Below are 26,610 nucleotides of genomic sequence, written 5' to 3' on the forward strand. Positions count from 1 at the left end.
TTTGAGAGCCCCGTGGGTCTGGTCTGTTCTTACCTTGTCTGCAGGCGACAGGCTCGCCGCAAAGCGGATTGCTTTGTTTTAGGCCCGTTGGATCTTCAGTATGTTGGTTTTGTTGGTGAGATTCAGGGGGATGTAAGGGTACTCAAGGCTATGCTCATTCTGTACAGGTGCAGCTTGACGTGTGAAGGGACTTGTCTGAAGCGGAAGAGCCTCGACAGAGACCTCTTGACCATTGCTGTCTTCTCAGAGACGTACTGGGTGGAGTAAAGTAGCCTGTAGAAGTTGTATCCACAACTTACAAGCACTGTGTTGTGTTGGAGATGGCTGTGGGTTTCCCCCTGATCCGTACTCCCCCTCCCTCATCTTCGACTGTGTATATAGGCCATACAGCCGACAGCTGTGCTTATCTGGATTTTGTTTGGGTTAGTGATGATCTTCCATTTTCTTTCCCAGTTCGCAGTCCAGGCGAGTGCTACGTTCGCCTAATAAAGCATCTCCTGTTTTCTGTCTTACGTTGTTCAAATATGTTGCAAGGGAATTATTTTCAATTAGCTTTACTTCACGTTCCTCAAGTGAATCCTAAATGATTTTGAAAGAATTAGTTTACTATGTCAAAAAGATGAAGCAGATCAGTGTAGCTCCACACTGGCTTAGAAAACTTCACTCTTGGAATGTTCAGAAGAACTGTGCATCCTGATCATGCAAAGCGTCATGTTAATTTGGACTTCATTTCCATTTATCTGCCCCTGGAGAAAGTGGACTTTGGCTGCGATTTGTATACACTTCTGGGACAACTTATATTGAATTTTGTAACTAGCTCATTAAGATTGTAACTTGCTTAGCTAAATGAACTGTGGGGTTCAGTCCCTGAGCCCATTATGTGCCTCTGTAACCCTTTCCACTACCGCCCACAAGATGGGTATGGGGTGAATAATAAATAAACTAAACTAAAACTTCTGGGCATTAACAGACAAAACAATGCTATAACCCAGGAAAAGCTTCAGATTGCTAAAAAATGATGCCATAAACTTTTAGCGAGAGCTTGCATTGCTTTTTTCTCGCATTCCCAGTAATGCTGAAACTTTTAACAGGGTGAAGAACCAGTCACATGATATATGCCTTAGCCACACACGGCCACCAGAACTTCCATTACTTCGTGCTGACCAGTCTAAACTTAACGAAGTTGAGAACCGTCTACTTTTAACGGCGTCTACTTTTAACCATTGACTGAGCCAATGTTTGTGAGGGACAAAATGGACATAAAAAGTATTAATTGTAATTAGTGGACGAAGAATTACTGCGGCACATTTAGAGATAGATTATCTCATTATCTGCACTTAAGCTAATGAGAATATTAATACTAACAAACTCACACTAGAAAAATATAGTAAAGACCTACTACATCTTGCTATGGAACTCGCTCCCTAACGAATTGAAAAGCTGTCAAACTTTTGCCTTATTCAAAAATAAAACCAAAAAGTACCTAATTTCATCTTCATAGTTTCCTACCTAGTGCTTTGTACTCGCACTGTATCTAGTGCGACTCAATCCCCCAATATATATATCTAAGACATACAATCTTTACTTCTGTCATCATTGCTATCACCGTATATCATGGTTGTTATATTGAGTACATATTTTACTGCATTATTCCTTGAAATGATCCTCAAATTGTGCTACAATGAACCAGTTGATAACCAAATTTTACTCTAATGTACCTACTAATCTTTGTCATTATTGTATAGCGTCATTATTGTGTATTAATCTAATCTTTGTGTATTGTGTCAGATTTCTGACACTACATGTAAACATTTGTTGTCAATTTTGCTTGAAGTTACCTGCTTAAAATGATCTGTTATATTAATTAAGGACCTGCCCGAAGCGCTAAGCGTGTTATTGACTTTACAAGAATGTAAAATCATCAATGCTATGTACCCTCTTAACCGCAATGTACCTTCTTGTATATAAATAAATAAATGAATATGGAGCAAGCATATTGCTAGCTAATATTTGTAGAAAGGGTTACAGAAGCACATAATGGGCTCAGAGACTGAACCTCACAATTCATTTAGCTAAGCAAGTTACAATCTTGACGAGCTAATTCCAAAATTCAAATATATGACTCTGAAAACCCTATCAGTCGATAAAACAAATATTGGGCGCCTTTTTTGTTGAGAAAATCACGAGGTGTAGCGGGAGGTGTCGGAGATGTGGCAACACTGTCAGTATTGACAGTCATATGACCAGAGGACCAAGATGGCAGGCGCGGGCCCCTTCACTCTCCTTGTCTTCTCCCTAATTTACGCCACAGTCGCCAAGGAACACGTCCCTGTGCTCATATGGAACGCTAGACAGTAAGTAGAGTTGTCTGTGGAGGCATTACTGCCGTGTTACGGCTCGCTGTTATGATAACTGTTACTCTGAGGGACATACTTAACAGTCGGTATTTTACTATTAAAAAATGGGCTGAAATATCATTGAAATGTATATTAGGTTGTGAGTTTGAGTGTTGGTGTGACACTCATGGTGTGGCTAGACCACACATGGTGTGGTGTAGCCACACTGGGCGTCTGGTCCTGGCCAGGCTCTGGCTTGGGGGCCTATGTAACTTGCTCGGCCTAATTCATCAAATTTCACTGTCAAGTTGTTTAAGATATTTTCTTGTAATGTTGAAGACGAGAGAAGTGTTCGCTTAACGCTAATGTTGTGATGGACGGCTTCGCTTAACTTTAGTAAGTTACTCAACGCGAAGAGCAACGTTGAAACTTACCCAAGACACTTTGCCCGTCTGTGAAGAAAGTAAACAAAATAATATTTTCCTCTCGTGGACATCCATAATAATTAGCCTTTTTTTTTTTTTTTGTCCTTTATAGATTTACATACTTTAGTTTCGTGTCACAAATTTGGTTTTGTAAGTTTTTATTGTTGAACATTTATCAGCCGTGCCATAAATCACATACTCTATTGGTCTAAATTCTTGCTCGTTCGTTTACTTGGTAAATACAAAATATTGTGGTCATATCTCGCAGAACACTCCTAGCTTGTCCAGGTTGGCGGTAGCATACCTGTTAGGCTTATCGAGGTGCCCTTAGCTGGGCCAACGTGCGATCTTCCCAATGATGCCGCCCACAACAGTTGTCTGACTCCTGGGTATCAATTTACTACTAGGAGAACAGAGGCAGCAGGTGAAAGGAAACATTGTCTAAACTTTTCTTTGGTAACATCGTTCAAGTGGAACAATTAGTTTGATTTTTTTTTGTGCCCCATCTGAGGTATATATAAATGACAGTATTTTACCCACAATTATTTTCAACACATTACTGAAGGTTTTTAAGACATTTTTGTGTATTTTCAAGCCAAAATCTACGGTAATATCAAAAGGTCCCCTACCAGTTGATTGACAATTGAGAGGCGGGACCAAAGAGCCAGAGCTCAACCCCTGCAAACACAACTAGGCGAGTACAACAATTCCATAAAAACACAACCACAACGCGGTCTTATTAAATCATGCCTATGCTAACAAAAAGCTCGCGTGCCGCCGAAACGCTCTTATGATATCAAAATGCTCGTGTGCTGCCGAAACGGTCGCGTTCCGCAGAAACGGTTGCGTTCCGCAGAAATGCAGGCCCTGTACCCTTTATGGAGCGGCCCCCATGCCCCACACTCCCACCCCATCAAAAATTACATTAATTTAACAAGAATACATCTCCAATAAAAAAAAAAAACAGTAGCAAGGAAAATTATAGGATGGGTTATGAGAACCTCCAAATCTACTCATTTCTCCACAGTGTTCACAATACTGTATTCAAATCAATTGTGCTATCCTGCCTTCAGTACTGCTTGGAACTCACTTTCCCTTTCAAAGTAGGAGAGATTTTTGAAATACAGAGAATATATATATACAGCACTCAAGACATAATTAAGTACCTAAATTATTTGGACCATCTCAAAACTCTAAAATAATATATACAATACATGGAAGGTACTGGAAGACCAGGTCCAAAATTTACGCTGTAAAATAACACGCTGGAGATAATGATATGGTAGGAATTGCAGAATAGAACCAGAGAGGATTAGAAATCCCATAGGCACAACTGGAGAACACATTGAATATCAGAAGTACATGGTTAATCTATAGCAAGCATATGTATTACTGGAACAAAGGTGGACTTCAAGAAAAAATTACACATTCCTGCAAGCACAGGACCACCTGGATTGTAATAGATATGTAGGCGTGCAGGGCCGCTCCAAGTAAGTTTTATTGAGCGAAGTTATCAAAAGTTAAGTCTGGCCTCTGGCCAAGCTTTTGAAGTACAGTAGAAGAATTTCCAGAAGCCACTCTGTGTATGAATTGGATTTACTTGTATCACTACCACCTGACAAATTTTAGTGAGTGCTGTTACAAAATTAAAAATACAACAACAATACAACACAATAATAATAATACAATATTTCGGTAAGTAATACATTACTTACCGAAATACAACAGAAAAATGGAGGTGGGGTAGACTGTATCTTCTTAGGGTGGTAAAAATGCTTTCAATATAATATCCTCTAAATTATGCCGACCTATACAGTGTGTGGCTACTGTACTATTCCTCGTGTAAGGCTGGTGTAAGAAATGATAAAATAAGCTACGATAATGGCAGGATACTGAATTGAACAAGGATTGAAAAGAATGCATTACACACACATTACATTACATTCATCTATCTACCACGCCCAACCACTTGGGGTAACGGTCTCACTTCATGCAGATCGGCGTTCAATCCCCGACCGTCCAAGTGGTTGGACACCCTTCCTTTCCCCCGTCCCATCCCTAAGCCTGATCCTGACCCCTTCCAAATGCTATATAGTCCTGATGGCTTGGTGCTTTCCCCTCATTCATCCACTCATCTATCTGGACCTAAAAAAAAGGCTTTTGACAGAGTTCCACATAAGTAGTTGTTCTGGAAACTGGAACATATTGGAGGAGTGACAGGTAGGCTTCTAACGTGGACGAACAATTTTCTAACCGATGGAAAAATGAGGGCAGTAATCAGAGGCAATGTATCAGACTGGAGAAATGTCATGAGTGGAGTATCACAGGGTTCATTTCTTGCATCAGTAATGTTCATTGTCTACATAAACGATCTAGCAGATGGAATACAGAATTATATTTTGCCCGAAACGCATTGCGTAATAGTGGCTTTAGGCATTGTATGTACTAGCTCTATCTATATATCAATCCATTAATGTAACATCACTTGTATGTATATACCTTACCTGAATAAACATCTGAATCTGAATCTGAATATGAACATGTTTGCTGATGATGCTAAGATAATAGGGTAGATAAACTTAGATGATTGTCATGCCCTTCAAGAAGACTTGGACAAAATAAGTATATGGAACACCACTTGGCAAATGGAATTTAATGTGAATAAATGCCATGTTATGGAATGTGGAATAGGAGAACATAGACCCCACAACCTATAACATATGTGAAAAATCTTTAAAGAATTCTGATAGATCTAGGGGTGGTTCTAGATAGTTTTCTATCACCTAAGGACCATAAAGAACATCGTGCGAGGAGCCTATGGTACACTTTCCAATTTCAGAATTGCTTTTAAATACTGTACATGGATCTAAAATACTATAGAAATTGTTCACAACTTTCATTAGAGCAAAGCTGGAATATGCAGTGGTAGTACGGTGCCCATATCTTAAGCAGCACATCAACAGACTGGAAAAGGTGCAAAGACATACAATTAAATGGCTCCCAGAAATGAAGGACAAGACCTACAAGAAGAGGCTAGAGGCATTAAATATGCCAAAATTAGAAAGTAGAAGAAAGAGGCAATATGATTACTATGTACAAAATAGTAACAGGAATCGATAAAATTGAAATGGAGGAATTCTCGAGACCTGGAACCTCAAGAACAAGAGGTCATAGATTTAAACTAACTAAACAGAGCTGCTGAAGAAATATAAAAAAAATCTTTTGCAAACAGAGTGGTAGAGGATTGGAACAAGTTAGGTGAGAAGGTGGTGGAGGTCAAAACCGTCGGTAATTTCAAAACATTATATGACTGTACTGGGTAGACCGGACACCACGAGCGTAGCTCTCATCCTGTAAATACACCTGTGTAATTACTCAAGTGTAATTACTTAGGTATCAAGCTGGAGGGTTGTAAGAAGTAGAGTTCCCCAAGGCTCAGTGTTTTTCCTACTGCCATTGCTAATTCATGTGAATGAATTAACTTGATGAAGTGCACTTGTCAATGTCAATGTTTGCAGATGACAAAAAGCCAATGAAAAATGTAAAAACAAAGACTGCAAAATATTACAAGTCCTTTGACAGACTCCATTAATGGACATAAAATGACTTCAAATTCAATTCCAACAAGTGAAAGGCAATACAGACGGGAAAAGGAGAAAGTAATAAAGTTACACCTTAAATTGAAGGCAACTGAAGCAATTGGAGAGAAAAAGGTTTTGGAATGGATAGGATTTCAACACACACCAGAGCCACATAAGCAGGGTAATATTGATATGAAAAGCTGGCAGGACATTAGAGCATCAATAGGAGCCGGTCGGCTGAGCGGACAGCACACTGGACATGTGTTCCTGTGGTCTCGGGTTCGATCCCGGGCGCCGGCGAGAAACAATGGGCAGAGTTTTTCACCCTATGCCCCTGTTACCTAGCAGTAAATAGGTACCTGGGAGTTAGTCAGCTGTCACAGGCTGCTTCCTGGGGGTGGAGGCCTGGTCGAGGACCGGGCCGCGGGGACACTAAAGCCCTGAAATCATCTCAAGATAATCTCAAGATAACCATCATATAAAAGGCTAATTAAGGACTTGTTTATGGCCGTATAGTGTACAGGGAATAACTTGTTTATAGTTTGCTGTTAATTAATGAGCTGCACTAATTGTTCTAGCATTGAGAAATACATTTGACACACAAGAGCACTAATCAAACTTTTTACATCGACTCGATCATTTTGAACACCACAACCCCCACTGAAGCTCGTTAATCATACATGTTGCTCTAGGCATAATTCAGCATCATCGACACTATTATAACATTAATTTCTTGGGAACCAAATGTTGAGGATAACTAAATATACCTTTCTTTTGTTTGTACCTGTATATAAAAAATCACTCATGCAAAGTTGGACATTGCATGAATTGCAATGAGGATAACTTATCCTCATGCAGTACTGTAGATATATTTTTTTGGCTCATCTTGCACATATGAGTACATTTTCTATGCACGTTTTTACTCTGTATTTTGTTGTCAAGTTACCGAGAATTGTTTTCCCCAGGGCTCAAGAGGGTCTTCCGGCAGTATCGGCGTTGCAACACATCAACTATGCCACCTTTCAGGCCAAATACCTGGCACCATTCAAGCCTAAGAACATTCTTCTCTTTCTGCAAGATGCTGTAAGATATCATTCTTCATTTAGGTTTCGGTTTTAAAGTTGAAAGTTTGAGTTAGGCTGCATTGATTACTGATTTGGCTACTAAAAAGTGAAAGCATATTTGTCACATCTTGTACAGTGCATTGTGTGAAAATATTAACACGGGAAAATGCAACCCGTTCTCGCACTTGTTTACAGTCAATATTGGCTTATTTAATAAGTGCATATGTGACATACTAATTGATTGTGAATTTTTTAGTTTACCTTGAAATGCTTCATAGAAAACACCGACCTCACCCAACCTTCTTAGTATGTTAAGATAAGCATCTTATTGCTTCTTATTTACAATTATTACTTAACCTATCAACGGTATAGGTTAAGTAATAATTGTAATTAAGAAGCAATAAGATGCTTATCTTAACATACTAAGAATGTTAGGCGAGGTCGGTGTTTTCTATGAAACTTTTCAAGGTAAACTAAAATATTTACAATCAATTAGTATGTCGCATATGCACTTATTAAACAAGCCAATATTGACTTTAAGCAAGTGCGAGAACGGGTTGGAAAATGAAGTGTACAGTTTAAGTACAAGATGTATTATTGTCATTTAAATTTTCCCCGATACTGTACATGTTTAGGAAACAACCTTGTATGGTTTATTAAAGACTTTTAAGCCTGAGTTACCAAATGTTAATCCTTTTACTGCACAAGGTTCCATCCTGGAGCCCTTTCTCCATCTTGCCTTCCCACTGCCCCCTCTTCCCTTACCCCCCCTCCTCCCTTACCCCCCTCACCTCCTCCCTCCTCCCTTACCCCTCTCACCTCTCCCCCTCCTCCCTTACCCCTCTCACCTCCCCCTCCTCCCTTACCCCTCTCACCTCCCCCCTCCTCCCTTACCCCTCTCACCTCCCCCCTCCTCCCTTACCCCTCTCGCCTCCCCCTCCTCCCTTACCCCTCTCACCTCCCCCCCTCCCTTACCCCCTCTCACCTCCCCCCCTCCTCCCTTACCCCCCTCTCACCTCCCCCCCTCCTCCCTTACCTCTCTCACCTCCCCCTCCTCCCTTACCCCTCTCACCTCCCCCCTCCTCCCTTACCCCTCTCACCTCCCCCCCTCCTCCCTTACCCCTCTCACCTCCCCCCCTCCTCCCTTACCCCTCTCACCTCCCCCCCTCCTCCCTTACCCCTCTCACCTCCCCCCCTCCTCCCTTACCCCTCTCACCTCCCCCCTCCTCCCTTACCCCTCTCACCTCCCCCCTCCTCCCTTACCCCTCTCACCTCCCCCCTCCTCCCTTACCCCCTCTCACCTCCCCCCCTCCCTTACCCCCTCTCACCTCCCCCCCTCCTCCCTTACCCCCTCTCACCTCCCTTACCCCCTCTCACCTCCCCCCCTCCTCCCTTACCCCTCTCACCTCCCTTACCCCCTCTCACCTCCCCCCCTCCTCCCTTACCCCTCTCACCTCCCCCCTCCTCCCTTACCCCTCTCACCTCCCCCTCCTCCCTTACCCCTCTCACCTCCTCCCTTACCCCTCTCACCTCCTCCCTTACCCCTCTCACCTCCTCCCTCCTCCCTTACCCCTCTCACCTCCCCCCTCCTCCCTTACCCCTCTCACCTCCCCCCTCCTCCCTTACCCCTCTCACCTCCCCCCCTCCTCCCTTACCCCTCTCACCTCCCCCCTCCTCCCTTACCCCTCTCACCTCCCCCCTCCTCCCTTACCCCTCTCACCTCCCCCCTCCTCCCTTACCCCTCTCACCTCCCCCCCTCCTTTACCCCCTCTCCCTTCCCCTCTCCCTTCCCCCTCCCTTACCCCCTCTCCCTTATCCCCTCTCACCTCCCCCCTCCTCCCTTACCCCTCTCACCTCCCCCCTCCTCCCTTACCCCTCTCACTTCCCCCCTCCTCCCTTACCCCTCTCACCTTCCCCCCCTCCTCCCTTACCCCCCTCCTCCATTACCCCTCTCACCTCTCCCCCCTTAACCTTCTCTCCTTCCCCCCTCCTCCCTTACCCCCCTCCTCCCTTACCCCCCTCCTCTTTTACCCCCCTCCTCCCTTACCCCCCCCCCCTCCTCCCTTACCCCTCTCACCTCCTCCCTCCTCCCTTACCCCTCTCACCTCCCCCCTCCTCCCTTACCCCTCTCACCTTCCCCCCCTCCTGCCTTACCCCCCTCCTCCCTTACCCCCCTCCTCCCTTACCCCTCTCACCTCTCCCCCTCCTCCCTTAACCTTCTCTCCTTCCCCCCTCCTCCCTTACCCCCCTCCTCCCTTACCCCCCTCCTCCCTTACCCCCCCCTCCTCCCTTACCCCTCTCACCTCCTCCCTCCTCCCTTACCCCTCACCATCCCCCTCCTCCCTTACCCCTCTCACCTCTCCCCCTCCTCCCTTACCCCTCTCACCATCCCCCTCCTCCCTTACCCCTCTCACCTCTCCCCCTCCTCCCTTACCCCTCTCACCTTCCCCCCTCCTCCCTTACCCCCCTCTTCTCTTACCCCCCCTCCTCCCTTACCCCCCTCCTCCCTTACCCCCCTCACTTCCTCCCTCCTCCCTTACCCCTCTCACCTCTCCCCCTCCTCCCTTACCCCTCTCACCTCTCCCCCTCCTCCCTTACCCCTCTCACCTCTCCACCTCCTCCCTTACCCCTCTCACCTCCTCCCTCCTCCCTTACCCCTCTCACCTCTCCCCCTCCTCCCTTACCCCTCTCACCTTCCCCCCCTCCTCCCTTACCCCTCTCACCTTCCCCCCCTCCTCCCTTACCCCCCTCCTCCCTTACCCCCCTCCTCCCTTACCCCCCTCCTCCCTTACCCCCCCTCCTCCCTTACCCCCCCTCCTCCCTTACCCCCCCTCCTCCCTTACCCCCCCTCCTCCCTTACCCCCCCTCCTCCCTTACCCCCCCTCCTCCCTTACCCCTCTCACCTCCTCCCTCCTCCTCCCTCCTCCCTTACCCCTCTCACCTCCTCCCTCCTCCCTTACCCCTCTCACCTCCTCCCTCCTCCCTTACCCCTCTCACCTCCTCCCTCCTCCCTTACCCCTCTCACCTCCTCCCTCCTCCCTTACCCCTCTCACCTCCTCCCTCCTCCCTTACCCCTCTCACCTCTCCCCCTCCTCCCTTACCCCTCTCACCTCTCCCCCTCCTCCCTTACCCCTCTCACCTCTCCCCCTCCTCCCTTACCCCTCTCACCTTCCCCCTCCTCCCTTACCCCCCTCCTTCCTTGGTCCAACCATCTACCACTCTTTGAAAGTGAATTTTCATGTATTTCTTCAGCAGCTTTGTTTAGTTAGTTTAAATCTGTGACCTCTTGTTCTTGAAGCTCCAGGTCTCGGGAATTCTTTCATATCAATTTTATCGATTACCATTACAATTTTGTATGTAGTGATCATATTGCCTCTTTTTTTTTCTTCTATCTTCTAGTTTTGGCATATTTAATGACTCTAACCTCTCCTCGTAGCTCTTGTCCTTCAGTACTGGAAGCCATTTAGTTGCATGTCTTTGTACCTTTTAGAGTTTGGTGATGTGCTTCTTAAGATATGAGTTCAATACAATCGATGGGGGGGGGGGGCATGACAGCTGAGTCAACAGCACTTGGGATTCATAGTCCTAAGGTTCCTGGTTTGATCTCCGGCAGAGATGGAAACAAATGGGCAGTTTCTTTCAGCCTGATGTGCCTGTTCACCTAGCAGTAAATAGGTACCTGGGAGTTACAGCTGCTACGGGCTGCTTCCTGGTAATGTGTAACAAAAAGGAGGCCTGGTTAAGGACCGGGCCGTGGGAACGCCAAGCCCAGCCTCGAAATCTGGAGATAACCTCAAGGTAACCAAGATACCTGGTGGTGGTGCTCCGTGGGTCATGCTAACAGAGGCAACACTTAACATGCACATGTTCTTGTTGTTTAAGATTCAGCTACTAGGAACCCAAAGTTCCAAGTAGCACAGGGTATGGTGAGCCCCCGTAAAGGACTTACCTTATACAGGATCAGGGCTGTATGTTGAACATGCACTGTACAGTACTTGCACACCAAAATAAATAATACATACGGGTATATACGTAGTGCTGAGTAACATAACCAGTTCTGGTACCTGGCCCAGTCCTAAATCACAATTCTCAACTGTATTACATAACATAATTGAAAACTTGCCAAATTCCAGTACAGTATCTCCAAGAGTTGATAGCAGATGGATACTTAACACATTCCAAATATTTAACTTCTTAATTTCAAACTCGAATGAAGTTGACAAATGTGGGATTATTTTGTCAGAGCCTCCTAAGTACAGTTGGCAAATATTTGTGGAGTTTTTTATATCCTTAAAACCTGGTTTATTAAATGGATAAAATGTTAATTTTTTAATTTTTAGTGAATACAAAAATTAAAATTGTTTATATTTGTTTTGTATACTAGCTGAGTGTGGAAGACCTTTCAAGTCATTCATCTGAATTACATCACTTGAGCAACTGGATGGAGAGCAGCCACTCACTGTACCTGCCCAATGTTGAGGATCCTGCTCATCTGGCTCACGACCTCCCGTCTCACGGATATAATGTGAGTTATGCAAATTCTTGTGAATTCTTCCCAGGGAATTAGAGATCGGAATCATTCATATTTGTTTTCACATCCTGGAAAAATGAATTACTTTTAGTTATATTATATTGTCATAACAATCGTCCTGTTTTCTACACAGATTGTGAGATATTAGCTTGGCAAATAGGGAAGAGTTTAGAAAAATGTGGTCAAAGCTGCTGGTATTGAAAAAGTTAATGTGTGTGTGTTCACCATATCGTATACATTACCACATATGCATCATGGAGAATCAGCATTGCCACCTCACCAGCAAATTCTCCACACTAACGGGGTTGCCAGATTGGGATACAAGTCGTAAATTGAGCAACTTTTGAAACCCCAGCACTACTACATTTTGAATTTTGCTACTTGTATTCTTGGGCTATTTATAAAGCTGTGCTAACTTGGCTACTAATAGGAAGAAAGTCAATGATTGGTTATTTCTGCATTTATAATGTAATATAATTACCTTTTTAAGATATACAGTACATAGATAACTCTTTCTAATTTATAATTTAATGCCGTTTTAAATTTACCACACCCATATTAATCCCTGACTGGATATTTAGTCAAACTTAATGTGCGAGATTACTCACCTCAAGATTTGTGTGCTATAGCATATGGTATGACTGCATTCCTCCCTCTTAACTGGAAAATGGGAAGTGGTGTAAATACCCGAAAACGTTTCAGATGTCCTGGATAAAGGATCCCAAGTTTGGAAAGTGGATAGCTGAAGTGAAAGATGGTAATAAGGCATATTATAAAGTTTGTATAAGTGACATAAGAGCTCATTGAGCTGCCTTAAAGAAGCATAGTGAATCATTAAAACAGGCAGAATATATTACAAGTCATTGGAAATTGAGCAGCAAGTCTGTTCTATCAAAGAAGGAAGATGAACTTACTATGCAAGCGATGAGTCACAATAACGTGGCTAAAGTATGTGGACCAGACCACACACTAGAAGGTGAAGGGACGACAAAGACGTCAAAGGTGTCGTCCCTTCACCTTCTAGTGTGTGGTCTGGTCCACATGAACTTACTATGTCTGCCTATATGTTGCATATCATTCTATTCAGTTCACTTATCACTTCAGTGAACATTTGAAAGCAGAATTGTCATCAACTTCGAGCACAAGCTCCTTTAATTTATGGTTACATACCACCAAGTTCAATGCCCACGTAAAGAAAAGTTGTATCACCAGCCCTGCTTAATGAATAAGTTAATGATCTGAAAAAGACATCATTCTCTCATTATAGACGAGTCGACTGATAGTGTGCGGAAAATGTTTTTGCGTTTGATACTATAAGACATCCTATTGGTTACTGGTACACAATAGGATGTCATCTCAGTTTGTGGAACTAGTTTGTCACACGCTGTACCTTTGAAGCCTTTTATCAACACCTCAAAGATTATTTTGGCAATATTGGAGTTGATTTGAAGCAGTGTTTTGCAAGTGGCACAGTTGGTGCATCAAGTGTGTGTGGACCTATTCACTCTCCCTACACTCTGATGATGGACATTACTAATTTATTTGTTATCAAATACATATCATTCCTTGCACTTGACCTGTTCTCGTGCATCTCACAAATTGCCTTCTAACATCAACTTTGGGATAGGAGAATGCCACAGCTGGCTCTGCAGATCTTCATTAAGGAGAGAGTATTATCTAGAGAGTTACAGACTGACAAATGATGGGAAAGATTCCTTATATCTGATACTTTTGTTAGGAACACAGTGGTTGGTAAGAAGCAACAGTTCTAGATCAGTGGGATTCAACAACTCATTACAAAATAGTTTCCTTCTTTTGAGATTAATATGTTGCAAGGGAACTATTTTCAGTGTACTCTGACCCGGCAAGTTAACTTTACTTCACATTCCTCAAATCGATTATAAAAGGATTAATTTGCTATATCATAAAAGATGAAGCAGATCAGCATAGCCTTCACACTAACTTAGAAAACTTCACTCTGATGCTTAGAAGAATTGTGCTTCCTTAAATAAGATAAAGGCACACACACCTTTCACAACACGACTTTTGTGTTGTGAAAGTCGTGTCAGCTTAAGCAGACACAACTTTCACAACAAAGAAAAATAAATCTAAACAGGGAGACCTAAAAGAATAGATCAGACACTGAAGTAATCATTTCCAACTATGCAACTAACTGGACCATTTCCAGTCTGAGGAAATGGAATTGGAACAGAAAGCTATACGAAAGATAAAGAAAAATCCAAAATATTTTTTCATACACAGGTATGTCAAATCAAAATCAAAAACCTCCACTTGTATTTGACCTTTACTTACAATTTGAAGGTTCACACACAGAGGACAACAATGAAATTAATGAAATTCTGAAAAGCCAGTATGAGGCAGTCTAGCACCCCCAGTAAATAAGATGAACGTTGAAGACCCAGACAGCTTCTTTATGAATGACATCTAAGCTCCAGATAATATAGCTGATATTAACACAAACTCAGAAGACTTTGATGAGAAATTGATAACATGCCCATGTACTCAGCCCCTGGTTCTGACTCGTGGAACTCAACTCGTGGAATAATATAATTATTAATAAAGAAATGTTAAGTACCAGTAGCGTGTACTGGTACTAAATTCTGTATCCTATATTTTTTTAATAAATTCATTTATTCTACAATAAATTTTCCTAAGGTTCTTGTGATTGGTGTCAGGATAGTACAATACTATCTGTTCCTCTTGTTCCTTCTTTTTTTTGTAAACACATACAGTGGAACTGTACTTTGGTTTATGAATGCCCTAGATTACTATGTTTTGGAATAAGGTGTCAAATTCATCGTAAAATTTGAATTTGTGTACGACATTTGCCTTGGAACACGATTCGTCTGTTGAGCCAGTAGTTGTGTGGGTCAAGCGAATGCGTGGTGCAGCTGGGCACGTGTTAGGTACTCGGTTTACCAGTGTCTCCCGCCTAGTGACAACTGCGCTTGAATTCTCTGTAAAGATTTTAATTGTTTTCTGCTTTTTTTGGGAAAAGCCCCTACTTCTCCCCAGTGTTATCCAGGCTGATATGCATATCATTAGACTTTGGAATCAGTGTGAATGGAGTTCTAGGCCTACCGGGAACCACAAGCCAGAACCTGGCCCCCGTCAAAGAGGCATGAAGAGCAATGGCCTATAGAAATGCACATGTGATTTGGAGCATTCTATGTCTGTAATCGACCGGGCCAGGAACCCAGAAAGGTAAGCGCCTCAAAACAAACCCCTATTCTGGTTAAAATGACTAAAAGAGACAAACGAGTGGACAGAACTCCTCAAATGTAAATGAGCATAACGTCACACGAGCCTCGCCGCATGTCTGCGCAGCTCCCCCCTCCCCAGGAGGGAAAAGGGGGGAGTCCCAGATCTCTCGTGCTGGCTATCCACACCCCAGTTCTCGGCTGATGCGATTGTGGCTCCACCTCCAGATTCTGTGTTGTGCAGTGCCTTGTGTACAGTATTGCTCTTACGGTGCCATGCGAGCTGGGAGTAATATTCTCAGGTACTCAGGCTGCATGCGCTTAGGGTTCCCTTCCCTGAGTCCCCTGTCCTAAACCCCAAGTCCCCTTGGGGCTTGGGGCTATCTTCCACAAGTCACCTTGGGGTCTACCTCTGTTGGTCTTTTGCTGCTCGGTGATTGACCGCCCGAGTGTGTTGGGGGGTTTCCTCCCTTGTTTACCTTGGGGTAAGTGGTAGTTTTTGCACTGGTAGAGGCGTGGGGTACTGCACAGCTAGCTTTCACTTATTGAAGCGGCTGGCTCTGTTCCTCCTGGATACATTGTCCTCTTGCAGGGTTTTTCTTTTTCTTTTTGTTTGTGCCTGCGGGGGTGGGTGGGTGGGGGGGGTGGTGTCTGCCTTTGGTGTCCCTTGTTCCCCGTTATATTAGGGTCTTGACCTCTGTTGCTTGGTGTACCCTCTGCTTGGTCCCAATGAGTGGACACATCCCAGGGGTTCAGTTTTAGAAGTTTGGTAGTCTTACCCTTACCAATACCAGTCTAGGGGCTCTGGGAAACCCTGTGGGGGTGCACTGGGTCCACTGGATGCAATGCCTCTTGCCTTGTGAGAGTTTGAGGGTTGCTCTGTCCCCTTGTCTCAGGGCTACGCTCATTGTTTTTGCCTCCATCATGCTGCCTGTTGGGTCGGTGACATCTTTGCCCCGGATTCCTGCGAGCATTGTTGCTTGTTTGACTCAATTCACCCAATCAACTGATGACATTAATCGGGTGCAGGCGGCTCAGGTATTGTATGGTAGGCGTAGGTTGCTGCAACGTGCTAGGTTAGTTGCTTCCCCAAATGCCCCGAGGCTGCCCCGCTTTGCTTATAGGGACCCCGGACATGGGGGTGTTGGTCGCTTCGACCTTGGTTCAGTCCGCACCCCTTCGTTCTTCCCCTGCTGTGGTTCATTCTGCTCCCTTTCCCCTCCCCTCTTGCTTCCGACTCCGAAGTGTCTGAGGGCTTCGGAGTCGGGGCAGGGTTCAGAGGTGTCTGAGACTTGGGCAGTTTCGGGGGTTGCCCATTCTGGGGTGGCGACGGAGGCATTCGCGTCCACTCTTTCAGCCGTGGCTCCGGGGTCTGCCCAGTGGGCTACTTCTCTTCCTGCTTTTCCGGCCCCCTGGCTTTTCCTTGTGAGGCAAGGGCTTTGGAGCATGCCTCGCCCTCCGGGCCTGATGTAGAAGTTCCACGGGGTTGGGGAGGCGCTAACTTATGCCTTGGGCCTCATTGGACCCCGTCTGGGTTTTCCAGCCCTCAGAACGGGGCTTTCTGTTACAAGGAGTTGGGTTTTCCTACCCCCCTCTGTGTACGAGTTAGTTTGGGCGTCGGCCGCTCCCTGGGTTTGGTTCCGTGTCCCTTTGGGCCCGTCGGTTCCGTCCTTCCTGTGGGTAATTTTCACCACTTTCTCACCGTTCTTATCTAGAACATGTACAATGGTACCTCGGTTTATGAATGCCCGTTTCGGGTTACGAGCCTGATTTCTTTGTTAAATTTGAATCGGGTTACAAACTTTACCTCGGGATACAAGTTTGTTGACACGTGTATGGCCGACCTAGTGCATGGTGGCACAGCAGTTGCGCTTCAGTTTACCAGTGCCTCCTCTACATCATGTCGCAATCATGTTCAAATCGTATCGGGATCCTTGCACGACCATTGGTCACGGATGCCAATGGGCCCATATGAGCCTCGGTGTTTTTGTGCTTGATCAAGGAACTCGAAGGTTCGAGTAGATCTTTGATACTGAAAATATTATTGGAACGTCTGTCGACTTCCAGTGAAGCTAACCTCTAGTCCTTTATAGGACTCGTTGGGTTCTTTTGTACTACTTGTCATCTTTCGTTACTATATCTGATTATTTTATAATCGCCTCTTCTCTCCATACTCTGCCTCAACATTACTAATAATTGTTAAATAAGTGTTGGCACCCTCCCTGAAAGACGAGTGGTGCAGCTCGGACCTCTTGAGTTCTGCGCATGGGCCGTGGGTGATCGTTTTGTTTATGGACGGTGTACACATGTGTTGGTGTTCTGCGTCCTTTATCATGGGTAATACGCCGCTCTTGCTCGTCTTATATCTCCAGTCATGGAACCTAGATAATGGGGGTGTTTTGGATTTTATATATGGGAAAAACACCTAGTTCTTTTCTCTGCATACGGGTGTGGGGTGGCTCAGAGTGGCACTGCCTCCACCTCTACACTACACCTAATCATCTACTGCACATGCAGCTCTGGACATATTCCACTAGCGTTGCTCCCAGAATATAACTTGGCTACGCTGTGTCATGACACTATAGTGCCTATTCTCTACAGCTGAGATTATACGGTCTGGCGACACTGTCAGCCAGGCACTGGTTCTCGATTTTTGGATGAGTGTTGGGTATTATTTGTAGTGTGTTGAATGGCCAATTTGCGTGCATCTTAATGTGACCTTACTATGTGCGTATCTATTGTTCTTCGTTACACTGTGGGGCGCAACCTCGAATTTCGATAATCAATGATTTAGTCTTTCAGCGACTGGATCTTGACTCTGGGCGCTCCTTCAATGCTTTCTGGACACTCATTCATTGACTGTAGTTCAGTGCCTGGCTGCACCCTTCCTTATACAGTGGTACCTCGGAATACGAGTGTCTCTGTATACGAGATTTTCGGAATATGAGAAGGATTTCCTCGGAAAATGTGCCTTGGAAGGCGAGGGTTACCTCGGAATCCGAATTTGTTGATACGCGTTTAGGCCGACCTAGCGCGTGGTGGTACGGCGATCAGCGCCCCTCCGCCCCTCAGTTTACCAGTGTCTCGTGCCCAGTGACTATCCCACATCAATTCTTCACCCGGATTTTCAGTGTTTTGTTGGATTTTTGGTCATTTGATTATAAAGTTTGTTATTATATATCTCACCATGGGTCCCAAAAAAGCCAGTGGTAAGGATCAAGGCAAGAAAGCACATGTGAGGATGACAATAGAGGAAAAACAAGATATCATTCGGAAGCATGAAAATGGTGCACGTGTTGTTGAACTTTGTAGGCAGTACAACAAAGCCAAGTCAACGATATGCACTATACTTAGCAAGTAAAACGACATTGAGTGCTAAAGTGGCAAAAGGCGTAAGAACGATCACGAAACAAAGACCACATATACTTGAAGAAGTGGAAAAGTTATTAATTTGGATGCACAACAAGGAGTTAGCGGGTGATAGTGTTTCAGAGGCCATCATTTGTGAGAAAGCCAGGGTATTGCACGAAGACCTTGTAAAGAAAACCCCTGGAACGAGTGCAGATACGATAGACTTTAAGGCAAGCAGGGAATGGTTTGAAAAATTTAGAAAAAGAAGTGGTATCCATAGTGTCATCCATATCTACCACACCTCTCCTCCTCCCCCCTCCCCCCTCCTCACCATCTTCCATATGCCTACAGCATTCATCAGCAAGGGTAAGTAATAACTTGAACATAGTTTTGTAGGTTTATTTAGATGAATTAGGTATAAAATATAGTTTGAAGTGAGGTTTTTGGGGTAGTCAGGAACGGATTAATTCATTTCCCATTATTTCTTATGGGGAAATTAGCTTCGGATTACGAGTTTTTGGAATACGAGCGGTCTCCAGGAACAGATTAAACTCTAATACCGAGGTACAGGTACCACTGTATATACATTGGAGAGTGTCTGTATATATAATTGATCATGTACATTCCGTTACCAATTCTTCCTGGGTGTTATTAGTTCCTCATATTGATTATACTCTCTTGTCCCTAGCTACCGGTGCTTGAACCATATTTAAGGTCTTTTCATTGCATCTTTATGTATTTCCTACCTCTATACCACACGTGTATCTTGGTAGGTGCATATTGGCTATACTAATGTTAGTGCTAGGTTGGCCTATGTACATGTTCAGTTCCCTGTTGTTGAATAGACCCAGTGCAGGCGAGGAGTCACAATAAAAATAAATATATGGATATATATAATAAATAAATATATGGTGGCTGAAATATGTTGACCAAACCACACAGTCCACCAGTTGTCCCTTCACTTTCTAGTATGTGGTTTGGTCAACAGACCCAGTGTTCAGTTATGGAGCCGAGTTCTTTCCTCTTCTCCTTGTATGTCACTACGAGCTTCTGTGTTGCAATATCTGCTGGTGGATGTGAATTTTCGATCACCCACTCCTGCCCCTTCAGTTTCTTTTCGTTGGAACAGGAGCAACTAGGATTACGGCACTGGCTACGGCCTTTTCTTTGTGTTCCTTTTCCAAACAATACATTTTTGTTTTAGTGCAGTACTTGCCCTACGTAGTTCTTCTCGTAGCTTCTCGGCGATGTGTGTGTTGTTCTGCCATACTGGGGCTGGTTGCGCCACTCCTGCGGGATGCGGTGTCACAGTTTTCCGCTTTTGAGTCTCGCTTTTTGGCACGTGGTGCTCACTTACTCGTTGGCCTCTGCCTGGGCCCCGGCGCTTAGGTTTTCGCTGCCATTTTGTCCTTGCTGTTTGCGGAGTCTGAGGTTCGGCACTTTCTGCAGGCGGCGGCTTCTCGTTGTCATCCATTCTCTGATTTGTTGGTCCTTCAGGGGTCCCAATGGGGAGAGGGGGCCTTCCAGATGGGGCATGTCTGTTTGCCTCGGTTGGTTCTTTCCCGGCTTGCCGGGTTTGGGTTCCTGGTTCCCTGGTGGACGTTCCTTTGGTTCCTTGATAGCCTTGGTTCAGGCGCTGCTTGCTCTGTGTCCGCACCCAGACATTTTCCCACGGCTCCACCTCTTTCAAATGATCGGTCTGGTCCATGACCGGGCTGGTTCAATCTTCTCTTCGAGTCTGGCAATTTTGACTCGAGTCTCTCACCGTCTGTTTGGTGATCAGGTGGCTTCGTTGCTGGTGTCCTACCTTGTCTCGTTGTTTGCGGCCGTCTCTTCTTTTCTGGTGAGGTTTGGACGGCTGTTTTCTGGAGGGGTTCCTGGGGTTGTTGATGCTTGGTTGGTTGGCCGAGGGTGCATCTTGTGTCCGGTTGTGGCTCTTAGCAGTTGCCTGCGTGCCGTGGTCTCTGTGACCCTGGATGCGCTTTGGGTTGACCAGGGTTCCCTTTATCCTTGTTCCAGGGTTCAGGTCTCCCGAGTCATCTGCGGGGTCATTTGGTGTTGCCAGTTGTTTTGTTTTCGGGTTCAGGCATGTGGTTTCTGCCTTCTGGGTTTGTCCCTTTTTTTGTCCTTGGCTTTGGGAGCCAGTCGACCGAGCGGACAGCACGCTGGACTTGTGATCCTGTGGTTCCGGGTTCGATCCCGGGTGCCGGCGAGAAACAATGGGCAGAGTTTCTTTCACTCTATGCCCCTGTTACCTAGCAGTAAAATAGGTACCTGGGTGTTAGTCAGCTGTCACGGGCTGCTTCCTGGGGGTGGAGGCCTGGTTGAGGACTGGGCCGCTGGGACACTAAAGCCCCGAAATCATCTCAAGATAACCTCAAGATATTGGGTAGTTAGCTCTGGGGAGCCGTAGGGGATCCCTCCAGAAAAGCAGCATTGAATGTAATGAAACACCATTTTCTGGGTGAGACCCGGAGGCTCCCCGGCAACCCTCCCTTCCTCCGGTTGGTGATTTTTTTGCGTGTTTTGACATCCAGCCTCAGAACTGCAGGGTGGATTGCCGGCGCAGAGGTGGGGGAAGGGGAAGCTGCGCAGACATGCGGTGAGGCTCGGGTGATGTCGTGCTCGTTTTCATTTGGGGAGTTCTGTCCACTTGTTTGTCTCTCTTAGTCGTTTTAACCAGAATAGGGGGTTTGTTTCGAGGCTCTTAGGTTTCTGGGTGTCTGGCCCGGTCAATGGCAGACATAGAATGCTCCAAATCACATGTGCATTTCTATAGGCCATTGCTCCTCGTACCTCTCTGAGGGGTCCAGGTTCTGGCTTATGGTCCCCGGTAGGCCTAGAACTCCATTCACACTGATGCCAAAGTCTAATGATATACACATCCTGGATAGCTCCGGGAAGCCTCCGGATCTCGCCCAGAAAATGGCGTTTCATTACATTCAACGCTGTTTTTTTTTTTATTTCTGAACATAAAAGTTCTTATTAAATATCATGCCATGGGTCCCAAGAAAGGTAGTGCTAAAGTTCAACCTAAGGAAATAGTTGAGGATGACAATAGAGGAAAAACGAGAGATCATTCGTAAACATGAAAATGGTACGCGGGTTGTTGTCCCTTCCTCATTAATTAAGAAAATGTGTGCAGTATGGGAAGAACTGCAAAGTTTTGCTGAAAAGTGTCACCCAGATAAAGCTGTAGCAGGCCATTGCATTAACCCTTTTAATGACAATGTGATGTCACTACAGACAAGTGTTAAAATGTAGGGAAAAACAAGTGTCTATAGACAGATTCTTAGTAAGACAAACACGCAGGGAGCCACAACCAGGTCCTAGTGGTATGCCTGCAAAATGTGAGAGAAAGAGAGAGTACCCCAGAAATGTCATCACTGTCTGATGTTATAATGGAAGGGGACCCCCCCCCTTCCAAACACTAACACCTCTCCTACTCACCCCCCCCTCCCTCCTCACTGTCATCCATGCACCAACAAGAATCCTCAATAAAGGTAAGATATACTGTGGTACAAAATATGAGTAGTATTCAGTATAAATGTATTTTTAAGTTAATAATTTTAGGTGTGTGGAACGGATTAATTCAATTTACATATTTTTTTATGGGAAAATTCGTTGTTTATTGTTTTTTGGTGTACGATGCATCTCTCGAAACGGATTAGAATCGTAAGCAAAGGTACCACTGTAATTTGTGTTCTTTCATGCATTTCTCACATCTGGAGCCGTTTTGTAGTGACTGTTATCACTTACTTTTTAAGGTGGTGGTTCTGGAGCCCGGGGTTCCATCTGCTGGCTTAGACCTGAAGACACAAGATAAAAATCTGGTGGTGGTGAAACTCCCATCCACCATCACTAATCCAAGTAGACGTCGAGCTCTCCAAAAAGCTGGTAAGATTATAAACCAATTTTCCTCAACTTCCCCATGTGAGATGGCACACTGGCATTAGATGGGGTGAGCAGCCGAGGCTGCAACCTCCGCTTGGAAACATGTGCACCAGTACACTTGCCACATGAGTGCTAAAACTACTCTCAGAATCCAAGGCACTAAATCCAGAAAATGTGACATCTTCTATGTATTCACGGCTGGTGAATACATAGAAGATGAATACATGTTCCTCATGTTCCACATGAGGAACATCTTGTGGCAAACTCACATGGCTGGTCTTGTGGTCTTGTAGAGGTGGAGTAGGAGGTCTCACCCTGTGGGAGTGAGACCTACACACAGGCATCTACTGTATCACTTTCACTTGTACCTTGAGCAAATATACTATTTTCTGGGGGGAGCCGACGGCTGAATAAATAACATTCATATCCAGGCTGAATTGATATGTATAACTTTCTGGCATCAGTCAATGTGCTTGGAGTTCTTACCTACTGGGGACCACGAGCCAAAACCTGGTCCCCCTCAGAGAGGCAATCAGAGAGGTTCGATCTCAAACCCATTGTTGATGTGACGACTTATATTGAATTTTGTAACTAGCTCAAGATTGTAACTTGCTTAGCTAAATGAATTGTGGGGTTCAGTCCCTGAGCCCATTATGTGCCTCTGTAACCCTTTCCACTACCGCCCACAAGATGGGTATGGGGTGCATAATAAATGAACTAAACTAAACTAACTCAGAGAGGCATGAGGAGCAATGGCCTATAGAAACCCCCCTGTGGTTGGGAGCATTCTATGTCTTCCATCGACTGGAACAGGCACCCAGAAAGGTAGGTGCCCCAAAACAAACCCCTATTCTGGTGAAAATATTGCTACAGAAAGCCGAGTGAGTGGACAGAACTCGCCAAACCAAATTAGCAAACTAGCATGATGTTATCACGTCGCCGCGCTGCTGTCTGTGCAAACCCCCCCCCCCCTCCTTGGGAGGGGGAAGGGGGAGCCCCAGACCCCATGCACCGGCGATCCAACTGGCAGTTCTTGGTTGATGCGTTTCTGGATTAGTCATGTGCTTCTGGCTCCGGTTTTGTTTCAGGTCTGTGCCTTGTGGTGTGGGCTGTCTACACATGGTGTGCGAGCCAGGAGTAATATTCTACGGTACTCGGGCTGCATGCGCCAAGGGTTCCTTTCCCTAGGTGCCCTATAAGTACTGCCCTTGGAACTTGGGGCCTCCTTCCACAAAGCTCCTTGGGATCTACCTCCACTGTGTCTTTTACTGCTCGGTACTTGGCAGTACCGAGCAGTACCTTGTTGTCCTCCTCTCTGTTGTTGGGGTCGATGTGTGTGTGTGTTTTCTTGTGTGTTGGTGGTAACCCCGCTAGGGCCTCTGTGAGTGGACATGTCCCTGGGGTTCAGCTTTTGTTTGTTTGGTAGACTTGGGTGCCGGTTTGCAGTACCCTGCCTGGGTTTCCCTTAGCATGATAAAATGGCTAAGGGTCCTGGGAAACCCCGCGGGGGCTCGGTGGTCCAGTAGATGTGACCCTTGAGTCCCCTCTCGCTTCTTGCGAGTTTAAAGGTTGGTCTGTCCCTTTGTCTCGGGACGACATTCATTAGTTGTGTGTCTAGTGTCGCTAGTTGAGACAGTTGTGCCTCTGCCATGCTGCCTGTTGGGTCGGTGATTCTTTTAACCTGGAGTCGTGCGACATTGTTGTCTGTACGTGCTCCAGTTTACCCATACTACTCAACATATGAGGGTGCAGGCAGCTGCGGCGTTGTATGCTCGGTTCGTTTGCTGCAATGCACTCGTTTGGTTGCGGCCCTGGATGCCCCGAAACTGCTCCGTTTTGGTTATAGGGGTTCGGACTTGGGGGTGGGAGTTACTTTGGCTTTAATTCCGTCCGCTCCTCCTAGTGCTACCCCTTCTGTTGTGTACACTTTCCTTCCCCCTTGCTTCCGGCTCCGAACCGTTGGCGGGTTTCGGAGTTGGTGCAGGGTCTAGTTGGTGTAGAGATTCGGGCGGTCTCGGGGGTGTCCTCTTCCGGGGTGGCGGCGGAGGCATTCGAGCCTGTTCCTCCAGCCGTGGCGTAAGGGTCTGACCAGTGGGCTCCCTTCCTTAACCCTTAGACCGTGCAATACATACATATATGATTTGACAAAAAATAATTTAACATAAGTTTTTAAAACTTGCACAAACACTTTCCAATTTTTTTTTTCATAATTAACTAGGCAAATGCTCCAACATTGTCTAAATGATCCCAGCGTAACTTGAAAAACAAGAGAATCAAAATTACTGTAATTTTAAAATTGAATATTGAAAACTTCAGATTTTCAATTCAGAATAAAAATTATGAAGTATCATTAATTGTTTATTTAATGTTATTCTCTCAGAACAGCATATGATCTTCATTTTCATCAAATTAGAATACAGTATAGGTTTTCAGTATAGTTTACTGTAAAAAAAAATCATGAATAGGGCATTTGAAATATGTGGCAAATTTAGACTCCCCCAAAATTATAACTCCAAATGTATAATGTTTATGAAAAATCCATTCTGATGGGATTGTAGAACAGACAGCAGAGCACACAATGTCAAAATAGTGAGAATCGGTTTATAACTGGAATTTTAGAAGCCGCTCAAAGTTGAAACTCTGGTTTCAGAGATAATTGAAGTTGAAGTTATCAACAATGAATAAAGGTAGTTTTAATGTGTTAATTTAATTGTATGTTTCAATAAACATTGTTTGGCATTCGTACTCGAATATGTGAAAGTTGTAGGTCAATGTGTTGAACTGAAGTCGAGAAAAAATAACCCCCCAAAAAACACACAATATAGGGATAATTATAATAATTATATTGATTTAGGGAATATATTTAGGGTATACTTTATATAAGTGAAAAAGCCCTAATATGGTCCCTAATCAAAACAACCTAAAGAGACAAAGAAAATAGTTTGAAATCAGAGAAAAAATCAGCCAAAATAAATTAAGTCCCAAGTTTCATGAGTTGTGACTGACTTATTTGTTGACCAATTTCATTTTATCTTCACATAGTTATGAAAACTTGTGCATTCTCCAGGACGTAAAGGTTACAACAAAATCACATAATAAATAAAGGAGAAGAAAGCTAAAATCTGAAAAAAAAATATTTCCCCTAAAAAAAATACTTTTTGGATATTGATGAAAGTAACATATATTAACATTGGACAATGTATTTATATGATAAATAAGAAAATAGGTCATATTAACATAGTTAATCATTATTATTTGTGTTAATATTTATTACTCGGCAATGATATAAAGGCACCAACTGCATATCCACTTTGTGGACACTTCTTACTACTGTTGTTCTTCTTTGAGCATAGGACAAGTGCTTGTATCTCTCTATTACTCCATAATCCTTCAGTTCCAGTTATTAGGAGCTGTTCTCCTTATCAATAAAACGTTCTTATTTTTCAAAAATTCGTCTAAAATCAATTTCTGAAAATATTTTGAGGAAAGTGTCATGACACTGAAGCCAATAAGTTAAAAATTTGTTAAACATGTTAGTTATTTTTACATAATTCAAATATTTTTCGCTACTAGGGCCCCCTATATTCTCTGAAATATGCGCAGACTAAGGGTTAATGGTTTTTACGGCTGCCTGGGCTTTTTCTTGTGAGGCCAGGGCTTTGGGGGGATGGCTCGGCCCTGGGTCCTTCCGTGGAGGTTCTCGGGGTTGGGGAGGGGTTGCCTGATTGTTTTTGTGCCCTCGGAGTGGTGCTTGCAGTTCCTCAGCGTGGGGTTTCCTCCCCCCCCCCCCTGTGTCCGAGTTGGTTTCGGGGTCTACCGCTCCACAGGTTTGGCTCCATGTCCCTTCGGGTTCGTCGGTTCTGTCATTCCTGTCATTCCTGTGGGTGCTTTTCACCGAATTCTTACCCTTTTTTTCTCTTGGACTTGTACTTTTCTCCATGTCGCGATCATGTTCCCTTCATATCGAGGTCCCTGTATGACCCTTGGTCAAGGGTGCCATTGGGCCCATATGTGCCTCCGTGCATTTGTGCTTGCTTCTTTGGATTCTCGAAGGTTCGCAAAACTCTTTGATACTTCCAATGTTATTGGAACGTCTGTTGACTTCCGGTGAGGCTTCCCTCCAGTCCTTTCTAGGACTTGTTGGTCCTCTTCCATCCTACTTGTCTTCTTTCTCTTCTGTTTTTGCTTTATTTTGTATTCACATTGT

The 26,610-nt window shown here is 44.7% G+C and overlaps 1 protein-coding gene across 1 annotated transcript in view; it reads left to right on the forward strand.

Moving 5' to 3' along the window:
- The first annotated feature begins 2,198 nt into the window (after window positions 1-2,198).
- The window catches only part of VhaAC45 (Vacuolar H[+] ATPase AC45 accessory subunit), an 84,502-nt gene continuing 60,090 nt past the window's right edge, over window positions 2,199-26,610 (forward strand). The window contains exons 1-4 of the mRNA XM_069314599.1: window positions 2,199-2,354; window positions 7,308-7,425; window positions 11,791-11,931; window positions 22,277-22,406. Of these exons, the coding sequence (XP_069170700.1) occupies window positions 2,257-2,354; window positions 7,308-7,425; window positions 11,791-11,931; window positions 22,277-22,406 (487 nt within the window). The 5' untranslated portion in view covers window positions 2,199-2,256. The remainder of the gene's footprint in view (window positions 2,355-7,307; window positions 7,426-11,790; window positions 11,932-22,276; window positions 22,407-26,610) is intronic.

This window comes from Procambarus clarkii, chromosome 79 (assembly GCF_040958095.1).
Source record: "Procambarus clarkii isolate CNS0578487 chromosome 79, FALCON_Pclarkii_2.0, whole genome shotgun sequence".
NCBI lineage: Eukaryota > Metazoa > Arthropoda > Malacostraca > Decapoda > Cambaridae > Procambarus > Procambarus clarkii.